The sequence below is a fragment of the Ananas comosus genome, linkage group 7 (assembly GCF_001540865.1).
Source record: "Ananas comosus cultivar F153 linkage group 7, ASM154086v1, whole genome shotgun sequence".
Classification (NCBI taxonomy): domain Eukaryota; kingdom Viridiplantae; phylum Streptophyta; class Magnoliopsida; order Poales; family Bromeliaceae; genus Ananas; species Ananas comosus.
The window spans coordinates 12,766,735-12,783,935 of NC_033627.1; the positions used below are offsets into that span (position 1 = coordinate 12,766,735).

Sequence of the window (17,201 nt, forward strand, 5' to 3'; positions counted from 1 at the left end):
AATTCACATTAACGTCTGTAGGTTTCCTAAGCCACAGAAGCTCAAACCCTTGAATCTGTGATTTCAAGTCAAGTATTTTATCCACCTATCCTAAGGTGTATTAGTAGCTCAATTAATTTGCTTAAAAATTAGATCGAAAGTGGTCATATTTCATGCTGTAACTTTACTTTCTTGATATGATAAAATTCTTTTCATTGTGTCTACTTCAGTTAATAAATTACCTGCTTTTTTTTAGGATACAGAAAAAAAAGTATAAACCACCTCACCAAGAAAGCAACGAGTCAGGTAATGGTTTGTTGGAAATGCTATTGCAGTAGTTATAGTAGCTTTGCGTTATTGTTGCTCTTTTACTAATTTGATTCTTGCTGATTATTTAAATTAATATTCTTCATTTTATAGTTAGAGTAATATTTTTTACATATTTGATGAATTGTATATTTCAGGTTTATTTTTTCAGGCTATCATCGATGATCAATGATAATAAATAAAATAATCATTTCAATAATATCTACCCGCTGCATCGCGCAGGTAACTACACTAGTATTTCATTAAATATAAAATTTTAAAATATAAATTCAAATATAATATCAAATTTAAATTCGGATTCAGGTTGGGTTCAGATCGAGTTCGGGTTCGGGTCAAGTACAATCAAAATTCACATCCGAATTCATATCTGTCGGGTTTTTATTTTCGATATTCATATTCAAAACCATATCCGTTTAGCATCGAATAAATCCACTCCGTTTGGATTTGGATTCAAATAAAATTTTGGGTATCCGTATCCACCGACATCTCTACATGTAGGAGATCCAATCTCATATTTTCATATGGCAATTCAAAAATCAATCACTACGCAAACTAGATACAGCTCTTTGTAGCTGGAATCGAGATTATCGACCTAATCAAAGATAGAATGATAATTTAAAATTTAGAAATAGGATAAAAAATGAGAATTAATTGTTTCCAAAAGTTCATTCACCTTAATTTGTATCACATTAGCGGTTCCATTACTTTAATTCGCCATGCTTCTCAAAATGAAATACAGTTATATAAAAAGTAAGGCCAAACAGGCACTTAATGATAAGAGTACATGAAATTTGAATAAGAAAAATCTTCCAAATGAGAAAAGTTATTATTCTAGAAATGATTTCACATTGCGACGAAGTTATTAGCACAACGCAATATAATGAATCGAAAGGAAAAGCAATCTCTCAAGGCAAATTTTAAAAAAATTACAGCAGTGATCCAAAAAATCAATCGAAAATTGCGTAGAGAATCGGCAAATTGTGGACTATACGAACCATTTGGATCAATTGAGGCTTCTTATTATCCAAAACTTGTGGAGATATCACCGCTAAGCTGATGGATAGCTCGCGTATGGATCGCTGAAGGCTTTCAGGTTAGCAGGGCGCGAGAACACCATCTGCATAAACCAGTGACACAATTCACACAGGTTTAAGTAAATGCCAATAATTGAACTATAAAACATGTGAAATGTAAGAAAACTAGACAGTAACACCAAGCAAATTGTTTAGACATCAAATTTTGAGTTGCATTTTAGCTGGCAGAAATGTTGATCAGAAAATGTAAAGTAGCGTAAACTTGTTTCAGATGTCACCTGATAGTTTCCCAGTGTACGCGATTTGAAACCGGCAGCACAGTAGAGAAAGTAGTACTCCCACATTCTGACGAACTTGTCGTCGAACCCCAGAGCGAGAATTATCCTAACAACCGAGGACGAAAACTTTAGACCGAAAAGTCACACAGTAGAACTTAAGATCTATGGGCCACACCACATTATTTTTATGCGACCAATCAAATTTGCTCTTGTCCCTTATTGTTTAAAATTCAAATCTGTCGAAACAACTGATACTGTTTAATGAGCCTGCCATTGCTGAAACTAAAAACAATTTCATGATGCTTATTTAGTTAGGAAAGATAATCATAAACATCTACAACAAGAAAAAGGGATTCGTACTGTTTATTCGCCGCAAAATTGCTCCTCCAGTATCGCAACGTCTGATAATAATGGATGCCGATGTTTTCAAGTTGCTCGACACTACAATAAAGAAAAACTTCAGTGAATTAAGTAAAAAGAATGAAGGTAAAAGTTATATCGAGATCCCCCGTGCTATAGGCCATTCAAAATAGTTGACAAACTGGATCATTTCTGCGTAACATCTCCTCAACTTATTTTGGTTTAGCTTATTTCTTTTGGTTTAATTGGCGATTGCATTAAAAGTAGTAGTTGTGGTAGCTTTCGCATCAGTAAAACAAAATCTCTGACTCTCTGATAGAAACTAAATTTTATGCTTGCAAATTTGATGTATGTAGTTACCATAATCTAGAAGCGGCGGCCATTGCCGATGTTATTCTACTCAAAGAAGGAAGACATCCTCCAGAGAAAATGTATTCCTTTATGAAGTCAGAGCTTCTCCTGTTCTCGTCGTATCTTTCATCCGGTATTGAAATGAACTGCATTCATTGCAATCAAAACATAAAATTTTTAAGATAAACCAACCAAAATGTTTACTATTAATGCAGTAATCAGATAAAAGTTAGTAACCACCTGGAGGACGAATACGCCATCTTCAGCAAGAACGGATTCGCAGCAGCCAAAGAATTCCTCCATGTATTCATGACCAACTCCTTCAATCATCTCACTGAAAGATACTAACATCAGAATTGTAGTTTATATACATATAATATTAGCGAGTCACTCGAAAATAGGGAGCTAACGAGTACCATGATATAATCCTGTCATATTTGCGCGAACGTGGGAGTTGGCGGTAATCGCATAACAAGAATGTAATGCGGTCCTAGAAATGGATTAAAACGAACCAAGTAACGTAAACCGAAGAAAGAGTTTGAAAATTACTGTTCGTACTGTGCGGTATTTTACTCGCTAAATTGAGTTTCAAGTTAGTTATAAACAAGGACCTGTAGACCAGCTTCTTTCACTTTTTTTGTCGCATACTTAAGTTGTTCTTCAGATAATGTGATTCCTGTGTATTTGCAACCGGTGCGCTTCACGACTTCTATTGCTAGGCTTCCCCATCCGCTACCAATCTCAAGAACGTCGTGCTTGCCATCGATTCTAGCCTTCATGTTTTACAAGACAAATAGCAGCGCAAAAGCATGAAAAAGGGAATGAAAATGAGAAAAGAGGTTAAGCTGCTAGCTAGTTGTAAAACTTTTACCTTTTCAATAAGAAGATGTATTTTTCGTAGCTGCGCAACTTTTAAGTCTTCGTTCGCTGACTGTAAGATAAATTTGATTTCAGAGAGATTTTAGATCTTGACAGTAGAAAGATTGACGGCAAAAGAGTGATAATACAGATTTAGTAATAAACCTTAAAAATTGCAGAAGAGTACGTCATCGTATCGTCCAAAAATAGCGAGAAAAAATCGTTGCTCTATATGCACAAAAGTACTTAAGTTAGCCAAATTTCCATCACAAATCAACAAAGAAGATTTGATTTTCAGCAGAGGTAAGAGTTTCAATAAATTAGTTTACAATTTGGAGTTCACCGCAACTCCATATGCACAGTGAAAAGAGAATAAAGATCGATACTATAAATATGCTGAAGCACACTAAAATTTAATTCCAATACTACTAACCAGATCATAGTGGCGGGAGATGTTTCGACGAGCTTGTGTTATAGTGTTCTGCCTAGAAATGTGGCGGAAAAAGTATCTGGCGGATGCGAGTCCAGCTGACAGAAGTAATGGCGTCCACCAACCCCTTTCCATTGTAAAAGAAACCAAAGCTAGTGAGGAACTACCTTCGATTCGTAGATATGAATGGACATGAATATTAAATTAGCAATAAATATTAAACATACCTTTTAACAATTACATTGTGAGAAGTACTCCTCAGATCGCGGTTAGCAATCAGAATCTGCAACAGAAGTGCGGCAAATGTTATGAATTAAAACATATAAATCATGTCTTGTGTAAAAATTGTTAAATTTTTGCTTACTAGGAAAAGATTCTGAAGGCCTTCTTGCTCATCAACAAAGGAGAAATACCCATTTATATATGCATCTGCTAAGCCTAAATCAGCTTCTGTCGCAATCTGGCAGCGAGAAAAAGAGAAAAAAAAAAAGAATTTGAGCTAATTGGTAAAATAAGCAAAAATGATTTGATAGTAATTGGAAGAACCTTCCAGTAGAATAAGGGATTGTGTATTCTCAAAACGGAATTCGCATGACACTTCTTTTCGGCTTGTCCGAAACTGAAAATAGTGCCTCCTTCTTCAAGCAACCTGAATTTCATAACATGGCAAAATAAATTTAATGTTGATGCCAGACACTACATTGTACAATGATGCACATAACTTAAATCTAAAACAAAATGGAAACTGAGATTCAAATTATATATATATATATATATATATATATTTTGTTAGAGAAAATTTGATATTTCAAAAAAAGAGTTTTATGTAAGGCGCAGTTTCTAACACCGACATTTCGAGACATGTAACTTACGTTAGATTACCGGTAGAGATGAACCGATTGAGAAATCTTGTAACTAGAAACCGTGCTCCAGTTTCCGTCAGTGAAGGCACCATATGTTTTGGGTTCTCCAGGAGAGCACACTCCTTTCCGAGCAACCCGTACGCAGCGGCTAGTCCGGCCTGCAAAATATCGTAAAATTTCAGTAGTAATCCCTGATGTGATTTATTTTTTAGGAGAAAATATATAACTAGGCAAATACAAAATTATGAACTTCCATAAGAAACTATAAACTTTGTGAAATGTAATACTAAAAATGTGATAGGTAAGTAGAACTGAAATTTATTTGGTTCTAATCTGACCTTGAGTCCATCCTCGTGGAAACCGTAACCTGTAAATATTCACACAAATGGAATTCATACTTCAAATTAAACTATTGATACTAAATTTGATACTAAATTTAAGTGAAATTTACCTTGATATGCCCCACAAAACCATATTCCTCTTTTGCCCTGAATTTGATTCAGCTCAAGAGAAGCTTTTGAGGCCGCAACTGATGGAACAGGATGTCCAGTGCGCCATTTAAGTAAGATGTTATCCGGAAGGTGAGGAGGATTCAATGTCACCAAAAAAGGTTGGGTGGTGGAACCAAGATTCTACAGAAACATACGGCAATGATGATTAACATTATTCAAGATAAAAAAGAAATCAAAGGATTGGAATATTTACAAATGTATACCGCTTTTATACACGCCCTTCACGTCCTAAATCTCTTATGCATCCGTAGAGATAAATTAGAAGATTTATAGCATAGACACTTTGTAAAACAAATCATGTTAAAATAGGTAATAACACTACATACCTGGTTAAAATAGGTAATAACACTACATACCTGAAGCACATTCAACCAATACGTAACGCATACGCCATTTTTTGTGGTTCCAAGAAAATTCCAGGCACTCCATGCTGATGGATTTTGCGGCATTAGAGTTTTGTCACAATGAAGATATATGTCACTGCACATTAAGAAACACAATACGAAGTTTCAACTAATACGTTATTTGAGATACTAAAATAGAATTGCAGCACATGTTTACGCTTAAGCTTAAGCTTCATCACTAAATAAGATTAGCTACTTAGTAGCAGTAGTTATTACTTGAGAGGGTCCTATCAAATTTTTAGGAGAAAATGCAACAAAGAGTACCTGTTTACATATTGAAAAGCGCCAAGTACTCTCAATTCCTCATATGTTGCTTGCGTTCCCAAAATCTTTAAAGCATCCGGTGCATGTGCACAAATTATGCAACTGTCGTATGTCTCGTCTGAATCGTCTATCCCCAACACACGACAGCCTATCATAAACTATTATTTTAGCAAACACAATCTATGTAAATTACTAAAAACATAGACTTCAAAACAGTGTGCAAAATAAAGGATGCTTGTAGATTTATGCAATGTTTGTTTCAGTTATTGTAGATTTCTCTACTTTGCGGCCGTCGAAATAGTTAATGTTGTGTTCGACATTTACTCGAAGAAAAACTAACTAAAATTTACTAGAGAGAGTGCATACCTCCGTCAATACTTACGACTGATTCAACTGCACAGCTTGTTTTAATTTGACAGCCCATGTTTTCTAGTTCTTTTGTTATCTATAAACACACACACATATATCACTAAAGACATAGCGTCAGAAAACGAAAAAAAAAAGTGGCAAATTACTACTAGATTATCGAAGATCACTACTCTCTTCTGAGGGAACAAAGCGAAGTATTGTTTACCTTATTCACGTATGAATGTGATCGGCATTTGACAGTGAGCCATTGCGGACGGCCGAAGAGCTAAAACAAATTGGAAGGCAAATGCAGCATATATATTAGCGTCAGCTTTACAACAGCGTTGGTTGATAACAGCGAAGAAAGAGCAAACAAAATGGAGTTAAGCTTATCTAAAATAAATTTTTGCATAAACAATAAAATTAAGTAGAAAATGTTGTCCATCATATCATCTGGGAGGAAGCATAACTAAGTGCAGAAGTACCTGCAGAATATGATGGTTGCGGCAGAATGAAAGCACAGAAAATGCTGAGAAGCTCATCACTCCTTCCGAAGGACACGACCATACACAAGCGCAGATTGGAATCTGCAACATTTCAAGATTTCTAAATTAGCACAGAGCATAAGCTTTCTGAAAGACTTGAAGATGATAGTTGATTAAATGCAGGAAAAATCTCACAAGATAAGCTTTCTGAAATAATTGAGAGTATCCATGTGATGTAATGAATTGCTCCAAAGTCTCGTTGCGATCGAGATCAGGATTATTCTCATGTTCCTCAAGGTACCTTTCAAAGAAACAACATATGTCTCAGTTCCTAATGTTGAGTAGAAACCATAGAATCAAAAAATAAAGAGCAAATGCATGCATTGAATTGTTTCCTTCACTTTTCCAAACATTCAGCTGCTCTTATACTTGGTCAATGATGAGAGCAAATTCAAGCATGTAACTTCACTGGTACATAAAATTAACATGCAAAACTATTCAAATTCCATTTCCCTTTAGTCTTTTACTAGATCACAAGTTGGTTATTTATACAAAATTGAAAATAAACATAATTGTGCACTCCAATCAGAGATGAGGACAAAAGCATATCACATACTATTTGTCAAGCAACAAAATCAAATGGTCTCTAAAACTAAGATTAGACTCAGTTAAGGCATAACAAAATGGTCTATAAATCGAATATAACTACATGTTCTTCCTCGAGCAGCATAAACAATTCACAACAAATAGTCTCTAAATTAAGTAACATGACTCACTAAGATTCTGCCTATATGCATGAACAACTTATTCAACGTATCTTTTTCATTTACTTAAGAAGCATGAAGTACTTAGGAGACGAGGAGTGTGATACAATATCTAGAATGAATATCATATTCGACCTTTAAACTATTTATTCAAAGTAAGATAAATCTCCATGAAGGGGATTGTCCCTAAACTTGATAGTCTCTCTAAGCATACATAACAATGGTTTTGAAATTTAGTAAAAAGTAAAACTATATATATACTCTTTCTCAATTGGCCTAAAAACTAGCAAATGGTCTATATAAACCAGCTAACACTACAACAATTCACAACAAATGATCACTGAACAAAGTAAGAAAAGACTCACTTGAGAACATCCTCCTTAAACTTGATAATCTCTTTGAGCATTCTCCAGAAGTAAGGATTGAATGCATTGCTTTTCTGAGCAAACAAGCCGGAGAAGCCGCTTCGGCTCCCCCATTCACAGCCTTTGCCACCATCCAAGCTCACAGAGAAGGACATGTCTGACCTCTCCATCTCAACTCCCAAACTCTCAAACAATTCCATCATGTTGGGGTATGTTACCTGCATATATATGCATGAGAACATGTAGTTTGGAAACATGCAGCACTGCTAGACCAAATTATAGAGAGATGATCATATCTAGAAATTTGATGTTACATGTTTAAGAATGTAAATGATCATTTATCTTTTTAAACTTAAGTCGCCGCAAAACGATATTTATAATACTTATATTCAATACTCTTCCTTGTGTCTGGCCTAGCGACTTTCTGATTGGCCCATATTAAATAATGTGAAATAATATATTATCTCTAAAAGCTTAGATCATTAGAAAATTATATTTTTAATTCTTATATGTAACAAAGTAAGAACTCATCTCCCATCGAGGTACAAAGACAATGATTCCTCAGGTTACTTTTACATCAAGTGCTTATTTGGGTTGCCTTGTGTGCTGTGCGTTTAGTATGCTATCTCCTTCAAACATTATAAATTTAATATTTTTTAATTATTTTTTATAAACAAAATTGAAATAATTACTGGCTAGTAGTGAGGAAGGTCACTTTGGGCTTCACTCAGGTTCAATTCGAGCTCGAGCACATTTCGATCTTGCTCGACCTAACTTCGAGCTAGCTCGAGTTTGACTCGTTAGATCCGATGCAGACCGAGTGGGACCGTCGGCAAGATCAAATCAGTTTGCCTAGTTAGTCATCTTCGACGGAAATAGAGATGGTTGACGTGCTAAAATTTTTATAAACAACACTTTTATAGACATAAAATATCCTTCTTAAGTCCGCAAAAATAAACGACATATTTACATTTTAAAGTTAATTAGTCATTAATTGGTTTAAATTAGATAAATTAAAGATTAGACAATAAAATTAGAAGTTTAAAGATTATATAGTTAAAAATGGGCAGTATTTGAGATAAGTTATGAGTAAAAACGTGCAGAATTTATCTAAATTACAGACCATTTTAAGTTGAGCATCCAATTTTTCAAAATTTTAATTTTATCATTTAATATTTCAATTCATTTGATTTGAGTCAATCTATAATTCTTTGACTTTAAAATTTAAGTTAATTACTAACAACAGTACTATATTTAAAGTTGAGAAGTGCATTAAAGTATTCTAACTAAATCCATAGAGATAAATAAATGAAGTCAAAACACTGATGACTAACTCAAATTAGATAAACTGACAAACTGAATAATAACATAAAAATTTTAAAAAATTAAAAAATCAACTCAAAATAATTAAATAAATCTCTACGTTTTCACTTAGGTTGTGTACATACTATATAGTACTCCGTAAAACCATACGATTTTTTTTTTTTCACTTAAACAATTACTTTTTGATGTTTGATTGCTCGTATAACAATTATCGCAAAAACCAAATTTTACGGATTCTAAAAAAACTGAAAGTTTCGAGCGGAAAACAAAATCTTCTTATATATATATTATATATATATTATTATAAAACATTTTTATATGTAAAAATATGTTATTATAAAATATTTTATGTATACATATTATTTATAAATATGTAGTAATTTCTTTTATAGTATTAAATATATATATACTATCATATATCATATTACGTATTTATTATATAATATATTTAAAATATATTTTATTTATAGATATGTTATAATAATAATATATATAGTATGATAATTATTATATAATAATAATATATAATATATAGGGATAAGACTACTATACTCTTATGAGTATATATCTTTTTATACTCAGAAATTTTCAACTGTTTGATGAAGGAACGTGCGGTTAGAATTATAGTAGCCTGTTTCCTTAGGTTGAGTGGGTGGTTGGTTGAATAATATGATCTAACGGATAGAAATAATTATAAGAATAGATTTAACGGCTGAAAATTTATGAATATAAAAGGATATGTACTAATAAGAGTACAATAGCGAGACTCAATATATAGAATAAATAGTTACATATAATAATTTTCTATCTGTATCTTTTTCTTTGAATCAGATAACCTTAACGAAAAAGTATTTTTTTCCTACACGTCAAATACTAAAAAGCGTAAAACTTATGTTTTACCAACTTTTTCTTTTTTTGGGACAATTGCTTTTATACCCATGAAAAGTTCCTGACTTTCCGATTTACCCCTCTTAGAAGGCTAATATTAAAAATATCATTTCTACGTTCCAACCTATTTCTAATATACCCCTAGAGTTACTGACCGTCCTTAGAACAAGTGGCAAAGGATTTGGTGGTTGGTACTCGAGACCCAAGTTCGAATCCTAGTTGATTCACATTTCTAGCTAAGTTTATTTCTAAATAAAATAAACGAAGTGGGTAGCGTACTATCTATCTCTCTCAAAAAAAAATATATCCCTAGAGTTAAAATATGTTAATTAACTCTGTTATCTCTGTAAAATTATTATTTTGCCCTTTCAAATATGCCCTTCCATCATCATTGACTTTCTTATTTGCCCTTAAAGTCAGAGGCACAAAAAGTATTTTGACTTTTGGTCTTTTCCAATATACCTCTCTACCGTTGACAACATTTCTTATTTGACCTTAAGTTAAGGACAAAATTGGTATTTTATTTATTTTAACTGTGGTATATATTTAACTCATATTTAATCCAAGTTAACTTAATAGGCGATAATTGTAAGGGTATTTTGTAATAATGGTGGAACATATAGGAAATATTTTAGAAAAAAAAAGAAGAAAAATAAATCGAATATTTTCAAACATAGGAGAGATATATAGGTAAATTTTTTTTTTATAGTTTTACATGAAAACAAACACATCCTTAACGAACTGCTATAAATACTGACATGTGAGCTACCAAAAAAGGATTAGAACGAGCACGTGACTATCGTGTACGAAGATGGTATTGTGGACCCCACCCAACAAGACATGATCAAACCAAAATATCTAGTCTAGTACATTAAGGTCAAAATATATATTGCATAAGTTTAAATGTGATTTGAAACATGCACTTTTCGACTTTGGGGGGTTAAAAAGCCTATGAACAAATTTTTTTTAAAAAAAAAAGAAAAAAAAAAAAGAAATGCATGAGACTTCTCTTTTTCGAAATGAATATTATTTTTAGAATTAAGTGATTTCAGCCAGGTAAATTAAAATCTTGATAAAATATATTAGCGTTTACTTCATTATATAGTTTTTTTTATTCAAATAAAAAATTTTGAATTTCTAAACTTAGGAGATACGACAAAATTTGTTCATTTCCGATCAAATGTAATTGTTACGTAATTTCAAACAGACCATTAATACTGATTTAGAAGTAAAAGTCGAATTAGACCGGCGCTAATTACCCTTGATTTTTTTTAAAAAAAAAAGTGTAAATAACATTCATCAAAATATAAAATTGATGGGGCCCAAATATATAAAGAAGAAGTGTGGTCATTGTACCTGTCAATTAATGGGCCAGATCCAACCATTATTAATCATTGGACCTTTCTCTAGATACATCTAGAGATTTTTTTTTTTTTTTTTTTGTACTTTTGAACTTTTATTTGGAGGATGTATACAATTTTTTTGATCTATGGCTATAAGAAGTGGCTGTGGAGATAAGCTGGTTAGAGAGTGACTACACTACACCACACAATCAAGTTTATATTATAGATTTTGAGTAGGTACGTAGTGGTTGTATAAAAATACGTGCTCACATTATATATATATATATATATATATATATATATATATATATATATACATACATACATACATATATATAGAGTTAAACTTATGTAACTTTTAAAAATTCAGGAGTAGTTGTACTTATGATTTTTTAGCCCTCGCATCGCTTTAAGATCTGTGCAGCACTATTAATGATTTATCATGTTAAATCTCTTTTATTAGTACTATATGGATCTTGTAACAATCCGACAAATAAAAAAATCACAAATATGTTGAATTTGTGTGCTTATAAACACATATAAACTCAATTTATATGTATATATATATAGAGAGAGAGAGAGAGAGAGTACAGCTAGCTACTATACTATCAATAGTACTGATTACTTGGTGTTAACAAGTTTTTCACTGTTAAATCTACCCCATCGGTTATTTTCATCTCTTAAATTATACTATTCCACCAATCACTGACTAAATCCTATAAAACCACAATCATCCTAACTGTATAATCCTCATCCAAAGATAAAAAATCTAATAACACCAATGACTTAGTACTATTAATAGTACAGTGATACAATTACACATATACAATATATAGATATATATACACACACGTACACGTACTAACCCGATTGAAGACCATGAAGCCAAGGTCGACGTCGACGCCGTCGACGGCGACGGTCTTCGCGTGGCCGCCCAAGTAATCCTCCTTCTCGTAAACCACGACCTCCGCGCCGGCCTTGGCAAGCGCATACGCCGCCGCCATTCCGCTTATCCCCGCCCCGACCACCGCCACCCGCTGCCGCCGCCGCATTCTCTCCCTCTCTCTCTCTCTCTCAAAAGAGAAAAAAAAAAGTAACAAACAACTAAAAAAAGACCAACTATATATATATAAAAATAACTAGATGAATCTAAACATAAATGATTTAGAAAATGGAGAATAATAGAAATATTTATTATATAAAAAATGTTTACAGGGGGAGGGGGAGGGGGAGGGGGTTTTGAGAGAGTAGAGGCAAAGTGATCGATAGGAGAGGAATTGAAGCTACTACCACTTCCCGGGCTCTTGAGCGTTTTAAAAGGATAAGATATCATTGTTAACAAAATTAAATAAATAAATAAATATGCATTAATTTATTAGCTCTCCGTGGTTTTGCACTTTCTTACTTTAGTACATTGTGGTTTAAAGTGTATCAAGTTAGTATTCTGTGGTTTCACTTTTAACTTTTCGTCAGCTTTTTCGTTAATATTTCGTTAAATTATATACAAAAAAACTTTAGATACCCTACCTAGGCTTATTGAATATTTTACTTTACTACCTTCTAGTTTTAACTTTGTCACTGATTTAACAAAAAAATTAGTGGCCAATAATAAAAAAATAAAAATAAAATTACAGGACACTAAATTAATACACTTTAAATTATAGAATACTAAAGTTAGAAAGTGTGAAATCATAGGATGATGTTTAAAGGTTTTTCATAATAATAATAATAATAATAATAATAATAATAGCAATGTTAATGTTACATACATGGTTACGTGTACACAAAGGGGCCACGATTGAAAGGGCAAACAATTGGTACAAATTGGATGAGATCCCCTCGACTATAGAAGGGTTTAAAAGTGGCCCCTCGAGCTTTTTGGAATTGAATCATTATAGTTAGTTTAGTTCCTCCTAAAAAAAATTATAGTATATTTTGTTGGAAATCCATTAGCTTTTATTAGTTAATAAGTGATTAAAATTATTAAATTTGGTGAAATTTACAATTTTATATTAAAAGTTTATTGGATCCCAATCAGAAAACTCAAAGTTGAGGGGCCTATTTCAAAGTAGCCTATTGTTGAGTTTGAGTTGATGAATAATAATTAGAAGTAATAAATCAAATCCATCACCGCTAAATTTGTATCACTTAATAATATTTTTCTAATTAAAATATCGTAAATTAAGTTTTATCATTTGTATTTTTTTATAAAACTAATTTGTAAAGTTCGGGTAGCTACGTGCAATTAAGCATTATTTACAAATTGAAATGATGGTTGTGTTAATCAAGGTAAATTTACCATTCTACCCTCCATAATTAAAAAACAGGCTAACACTTTGGTACACTTTTGTGGCAGTGTGGTAATAAAAAGCAACTTCATTATAAAAATCACAAATTGCACCTTATGAAAATTACAAATTGCAGTTTGTTTATGTACACTCATTATTTTAAGTATTTTAAAAGGTCACCCAAACATATAAATATTAGAAGGGTGAAAATGTATGGAGACCCCCTCAACTGTAGGCCATTTCGAAATAGATCTCTCAGCTCTAAACCTTTTTGTTAAACCCTGATCTTTAGCTTCTAATTTTTCTAAATCAAAATTTTACAGTAATTAGCTTAATTTTTTTTAAAAAAATTTACGGCTTAATTAGCTATTACTGTTTAATTAATCCAGTCTCGCCCACTGTGAAGTAGTTTAAACGATTAAATTTGGTAAAATTTCCATGGCTAGAATCACTGGATTTCAAAAAGTAAAACATATAAGGGGCGTCGACATATTTTTACCTTAAAAAAGTTTATAATAATTAGTAAAAATTAATTACTAAAAATAAGGGTTAATTACATACAGCTTTCTGTAAAAATATCAAATAGTAAATATATCTCTACAAAGTTAAACTTTTTCATATTTATTCCTACAAAAGTTCAAATATTTTTAATACACTTATTATTGTTAGAATCCGTAGAAAAATATACTTAACCATAGGTAAAATACCTAATCTTGATCAGCGAATGAGGTAAATTGACCTTTTTACCCCTCTTATATTATTTGTAATGGTAAAAAGAAGAAGATGACCGTCGAAATTTTTTTTATAGGACATTTTTGTATAATTCTAACAATTGAGACTCTAGAAAGAATATATTTATTATGATAAAAATATTATTTAAAAAATAAGTATTATTTTAACAGTAACAAAATAGAAGGGCAAATGTGAATATCACTGGACTTTTATAAGGATAAATATGAAAAGTTGAACTTTGTGGGGATGTATTTGCTATTCGATATATTTATAGAAAGCTACATGCAATTAACTCTAAAAATAAAATTTGTTGGGTGGAGGGGACAGGGGACATCGTGGGTACGCTTAGATCCACAGGATGGGTTTTTGGTACATAGTGCATGTACCATTGGGACACGTGGCACGATTCCCATCATGCGTAGCTGTAAAGGTCCCAGACACTGCACGATTCCAATCACATTGTTTACTGCAAAAAGTTCTAACAATTTCGTAACCCCGTTTGGGGGCTATCACCCCTTTAACCCCAAAGAAAAAATTTATGGGGCAAAAGAACTATTCCGGAATAGCTCATTTGGGATAATATTAGCTAATTCCATTCCATTTCAGAAATTGGGATGGGACAAAGTTAATTCTAATCCTATTTAATTTTTTAATATAAATTTAAATTTAAATTTTAAAATTTAAAATTTAAAAATTTATATATTTAAATTTTAAAATTAACATTTATTTTTTAAAATTTAAAATTTAAAATTTAAAATTATTATTTTTAATTATTTAAAATTTAAATTTGATAATTTATATTTGTAACTTTAAATTTTTAAATTTGAGATTTAAAAATATAGATTTTAATTTTAAATTTTAAATTTTAAATTTAGATTTATTATTTTTAATTATTTAAATTTTAAATTTAAATTAAAATATAAAAATTAGGGCAAAATTATTATTTTTTATTTATAATAACCCACTATCCTTCTTATCCCACCCACTCCAACCAAACACTATTTTACTTATACCTGAACTAAACTCAATTCTCAACCAAACACAAAATTACTCTAACCCCACCTTAACCCTGAACTTAACCCTATTTCTGGAATAGCTAGTTTTTACTTAACCCCGAACCAAATGAAGTCTTAAAAAATTTTCGCCTTTCTAATTTATTCCTCCTAGAAGGTTAATATTGAAAATACTTTTTTTTTACGTTCCAACCGATTTCAAAAAATGAAAAGGTGACTTTTTTTTAATGAATTGAAATCTCAAAAAAATTCTCCAAAAACTATTTTTTTTTTAGAAATTAAACGTTCTAAAAATACTTTTCTGGTTTCTAAATATTTTCAAAAGAAAGAAAAAGTATTAATAATAGTGTGTCTTCCTTTAATGCTCTTTTTTTTTTTTTTTTTTTTTTTTTGAAGAAAATGGTTGTTTCGTACTATTTTTAACATTCTTTTCTCTTCTTTAATGTTTGTTTATAAAATATTTTTGTTCATCCCACCGAATTGCATCACAAGGTATCAAATAGAAACATGGCATATAGTTGAGGGATACATTTTTTGCATTTCTTTTTTTTTTTTTAATATGAACACAATATTGAATTTACAAATGCTCATTGGCCAATTTTTTTCTCAATTATTATATACTTAATGCAGAAGCTCCAAAATAAAAGATGCTTCAAAATCAAAATATTATTTTATATGGGTTGAAAAGCTAGAAGGTATCTTTCTATGGACCCGTTTGGCCTAGTTTCTGAAAAAGTGATTTAGGTTAAAAGCTGTAGAGCGTTTGGCTGAATTTAGATAGAAGCGATTTTTCTGAAGTGATTTTGAAAAATTGTTTGGCAAAATTTTTTTATATTTGCATAAATTAATTATTTTATTAAATTTTATTTTAAAATAATTTTTGAGATACTTTTACCAAACACTTTATTGAGCCTAAAAGTAATTTTCAGCCGAAAATCACTTTGAAATAGCTAAGCCAAACAGTGCGGCTATTTCACCATTTTGTCACTTTGTCCTGATCCAAAATGGTGAAATAGCCGCACTGTTCGGATCCACTTTTTTGGATCAGAACAAAATGGTGTTTCTGTTTTTTGGATCACTTTGAAATAGCTATCCACTTTATTCTGTTTGGTTCGCCACCTGAATCGGAATGGGAATGAGCCATTCCCATTGTCGATGTTTGGTTCAGATAGATATTTAGAAATATAATTAAATTAATATGCCAATTTTATCTTTATAATATATTAGTCTAAATTCAAATTGAAAATTAAATATTAAAGATTTGCGTGAAAATTTTAAAACGATGTCAAAATTTTTAATATATTTTTTAAAAAAATTAAAATTTGAAATTGAACGGATAATTCAAAATATAAAACTAAATTTTGATTTATTCAAATCCAAACTTAAAAATATAATTTAAATTTTAATTTGAATTCATAAATTAAATTTAAATTTTAAATAATATTTGAATAAAACTTTAGATTTTAAATTAAACTCAAATTTAAATTCAAATTTATAAATTAGATTCGAAATGGTTGATTGAATTTTAATTTTTAATTTAAGTTCAAATTAAAATTAAAATTTATAAATATAAATTTTAAGTTAAATTTATATTTTAATTAAAAAATAGGATTAAAAAATTAAATTTAATCCAAACAAATTCATTCCGCCCGGATTGAAAAAAGGTGTAATTAGGGAGATTCTCATTCATCCGGGAATCGGAATCAGAATGAAAATTTCGCATGCCAAACATGAACAAATGGGTTTGTCCATTCCGATTCCGATTTCAGGGTGAAAAATGGGCGAACCAAACACGCCCTAAGAACATATCCGCTAGGTATATATACTAATTATTTATACAAGTACATAGAGCAGTTGGTTGATATCCTCTGTGATTTCATGTGGGCCAATGGGTTTACTCCACATCACCGCGTAAGTAAAGATTTGTGGGCCTGATGAATAGGAGTTGGGCCTGGACCGTAGCCCAAATAGCCCGAGAGAGTGTGTCGAATG

At 31.2% G+C, this 17,201-nt stretch overlaps 1 protein-coding gene across 2 annotated transcripts; it reads right to left on the minus strand.

Annotated features, from left to right (window-relative positions):
* LOC109713479 (tuberculostearic acid methyltransferase UfaA1-like) lies at positions 1,027 to 12,430 on the minus strand. 2 transcript variants are annotated; one of them, XM_020237580.1, is made up of 24 exons: positions 12,043 to 12,430; positions 7,623 to 7,840; positions 6,689 to 6,794; positions 6,494 to 6,595; positions 6,235 to 6,294; positions 6,027 to 6,105; positions 5,661 to 5,808; positions 5,349 to 5,472; positions 4,932 to 5,112; positions 4,819 to 4,847; positions 4,490 to 4,638; positions 4,164 to 4,266; positions 3,982 to 4,077; positions 3,845 to 3,900; positions 3,621 to 3,744; positions 3,353 to 3,415; positions 3,201 to 3,260; positions 2,941 to 3,102; positions 2,746 to 2,819; positions 2,570 to 2,663; positions 2,339 to 2,475; positions 1,979 to 2,059; positions 1,619 to 1,724; positions 1,027 to 1,423 (listed from the first exon to the last, which is right to left on the minus strand). In XM_020237580.1, exons 1-24 carry the CDS (start codon positions 12,226 to 12,228, stop codon positions 1,355 to 1,357), a joined length of 2,607 nt encoding a protein of 868 aa, XP_020093169.1. In that variant the 5' UTR covers positions 12,229 to 12,430; the 3' UTR covers positions 1,027 to 1,354. The 2 variants fall into 2 exon arrangements, with proteins under 2 accessions (XP_020093169.1, XP_020093171.1); XM_020237582.1 differs by lacking the exons at positions 6,494 to 6,595; positions 6,689 to 6,794; positions 7,623 to 7,840; positions 12,043 to 12,430 and having other exon boundaries at positions 6,027 to 6,129; positions 6,235 to 6,284.

Coding starts and splice junctions, on each gene's coding strand:
- LOC109713479 (XM_020237580.1), bottom strand. CDS start 12,228: ATGCGGCGGCGGCAGCGGGTGGCGGTGGTCGGGGCGGGGATAAGCGGA. Junction 5,473..5,660: donor GCTTTTCAATATGTAAACAG/GTACTCTTTGTT, acceptor CTTAATGTGCAG/TGACATATATCTTCATTGTG. Junction 2,476..2,569: donor ATGGCGTATTCGTCCTCCAG/GTGGTTACTAAC, acceptor CAATGAATGCAG/TTCATTTCAATACCGGATGA.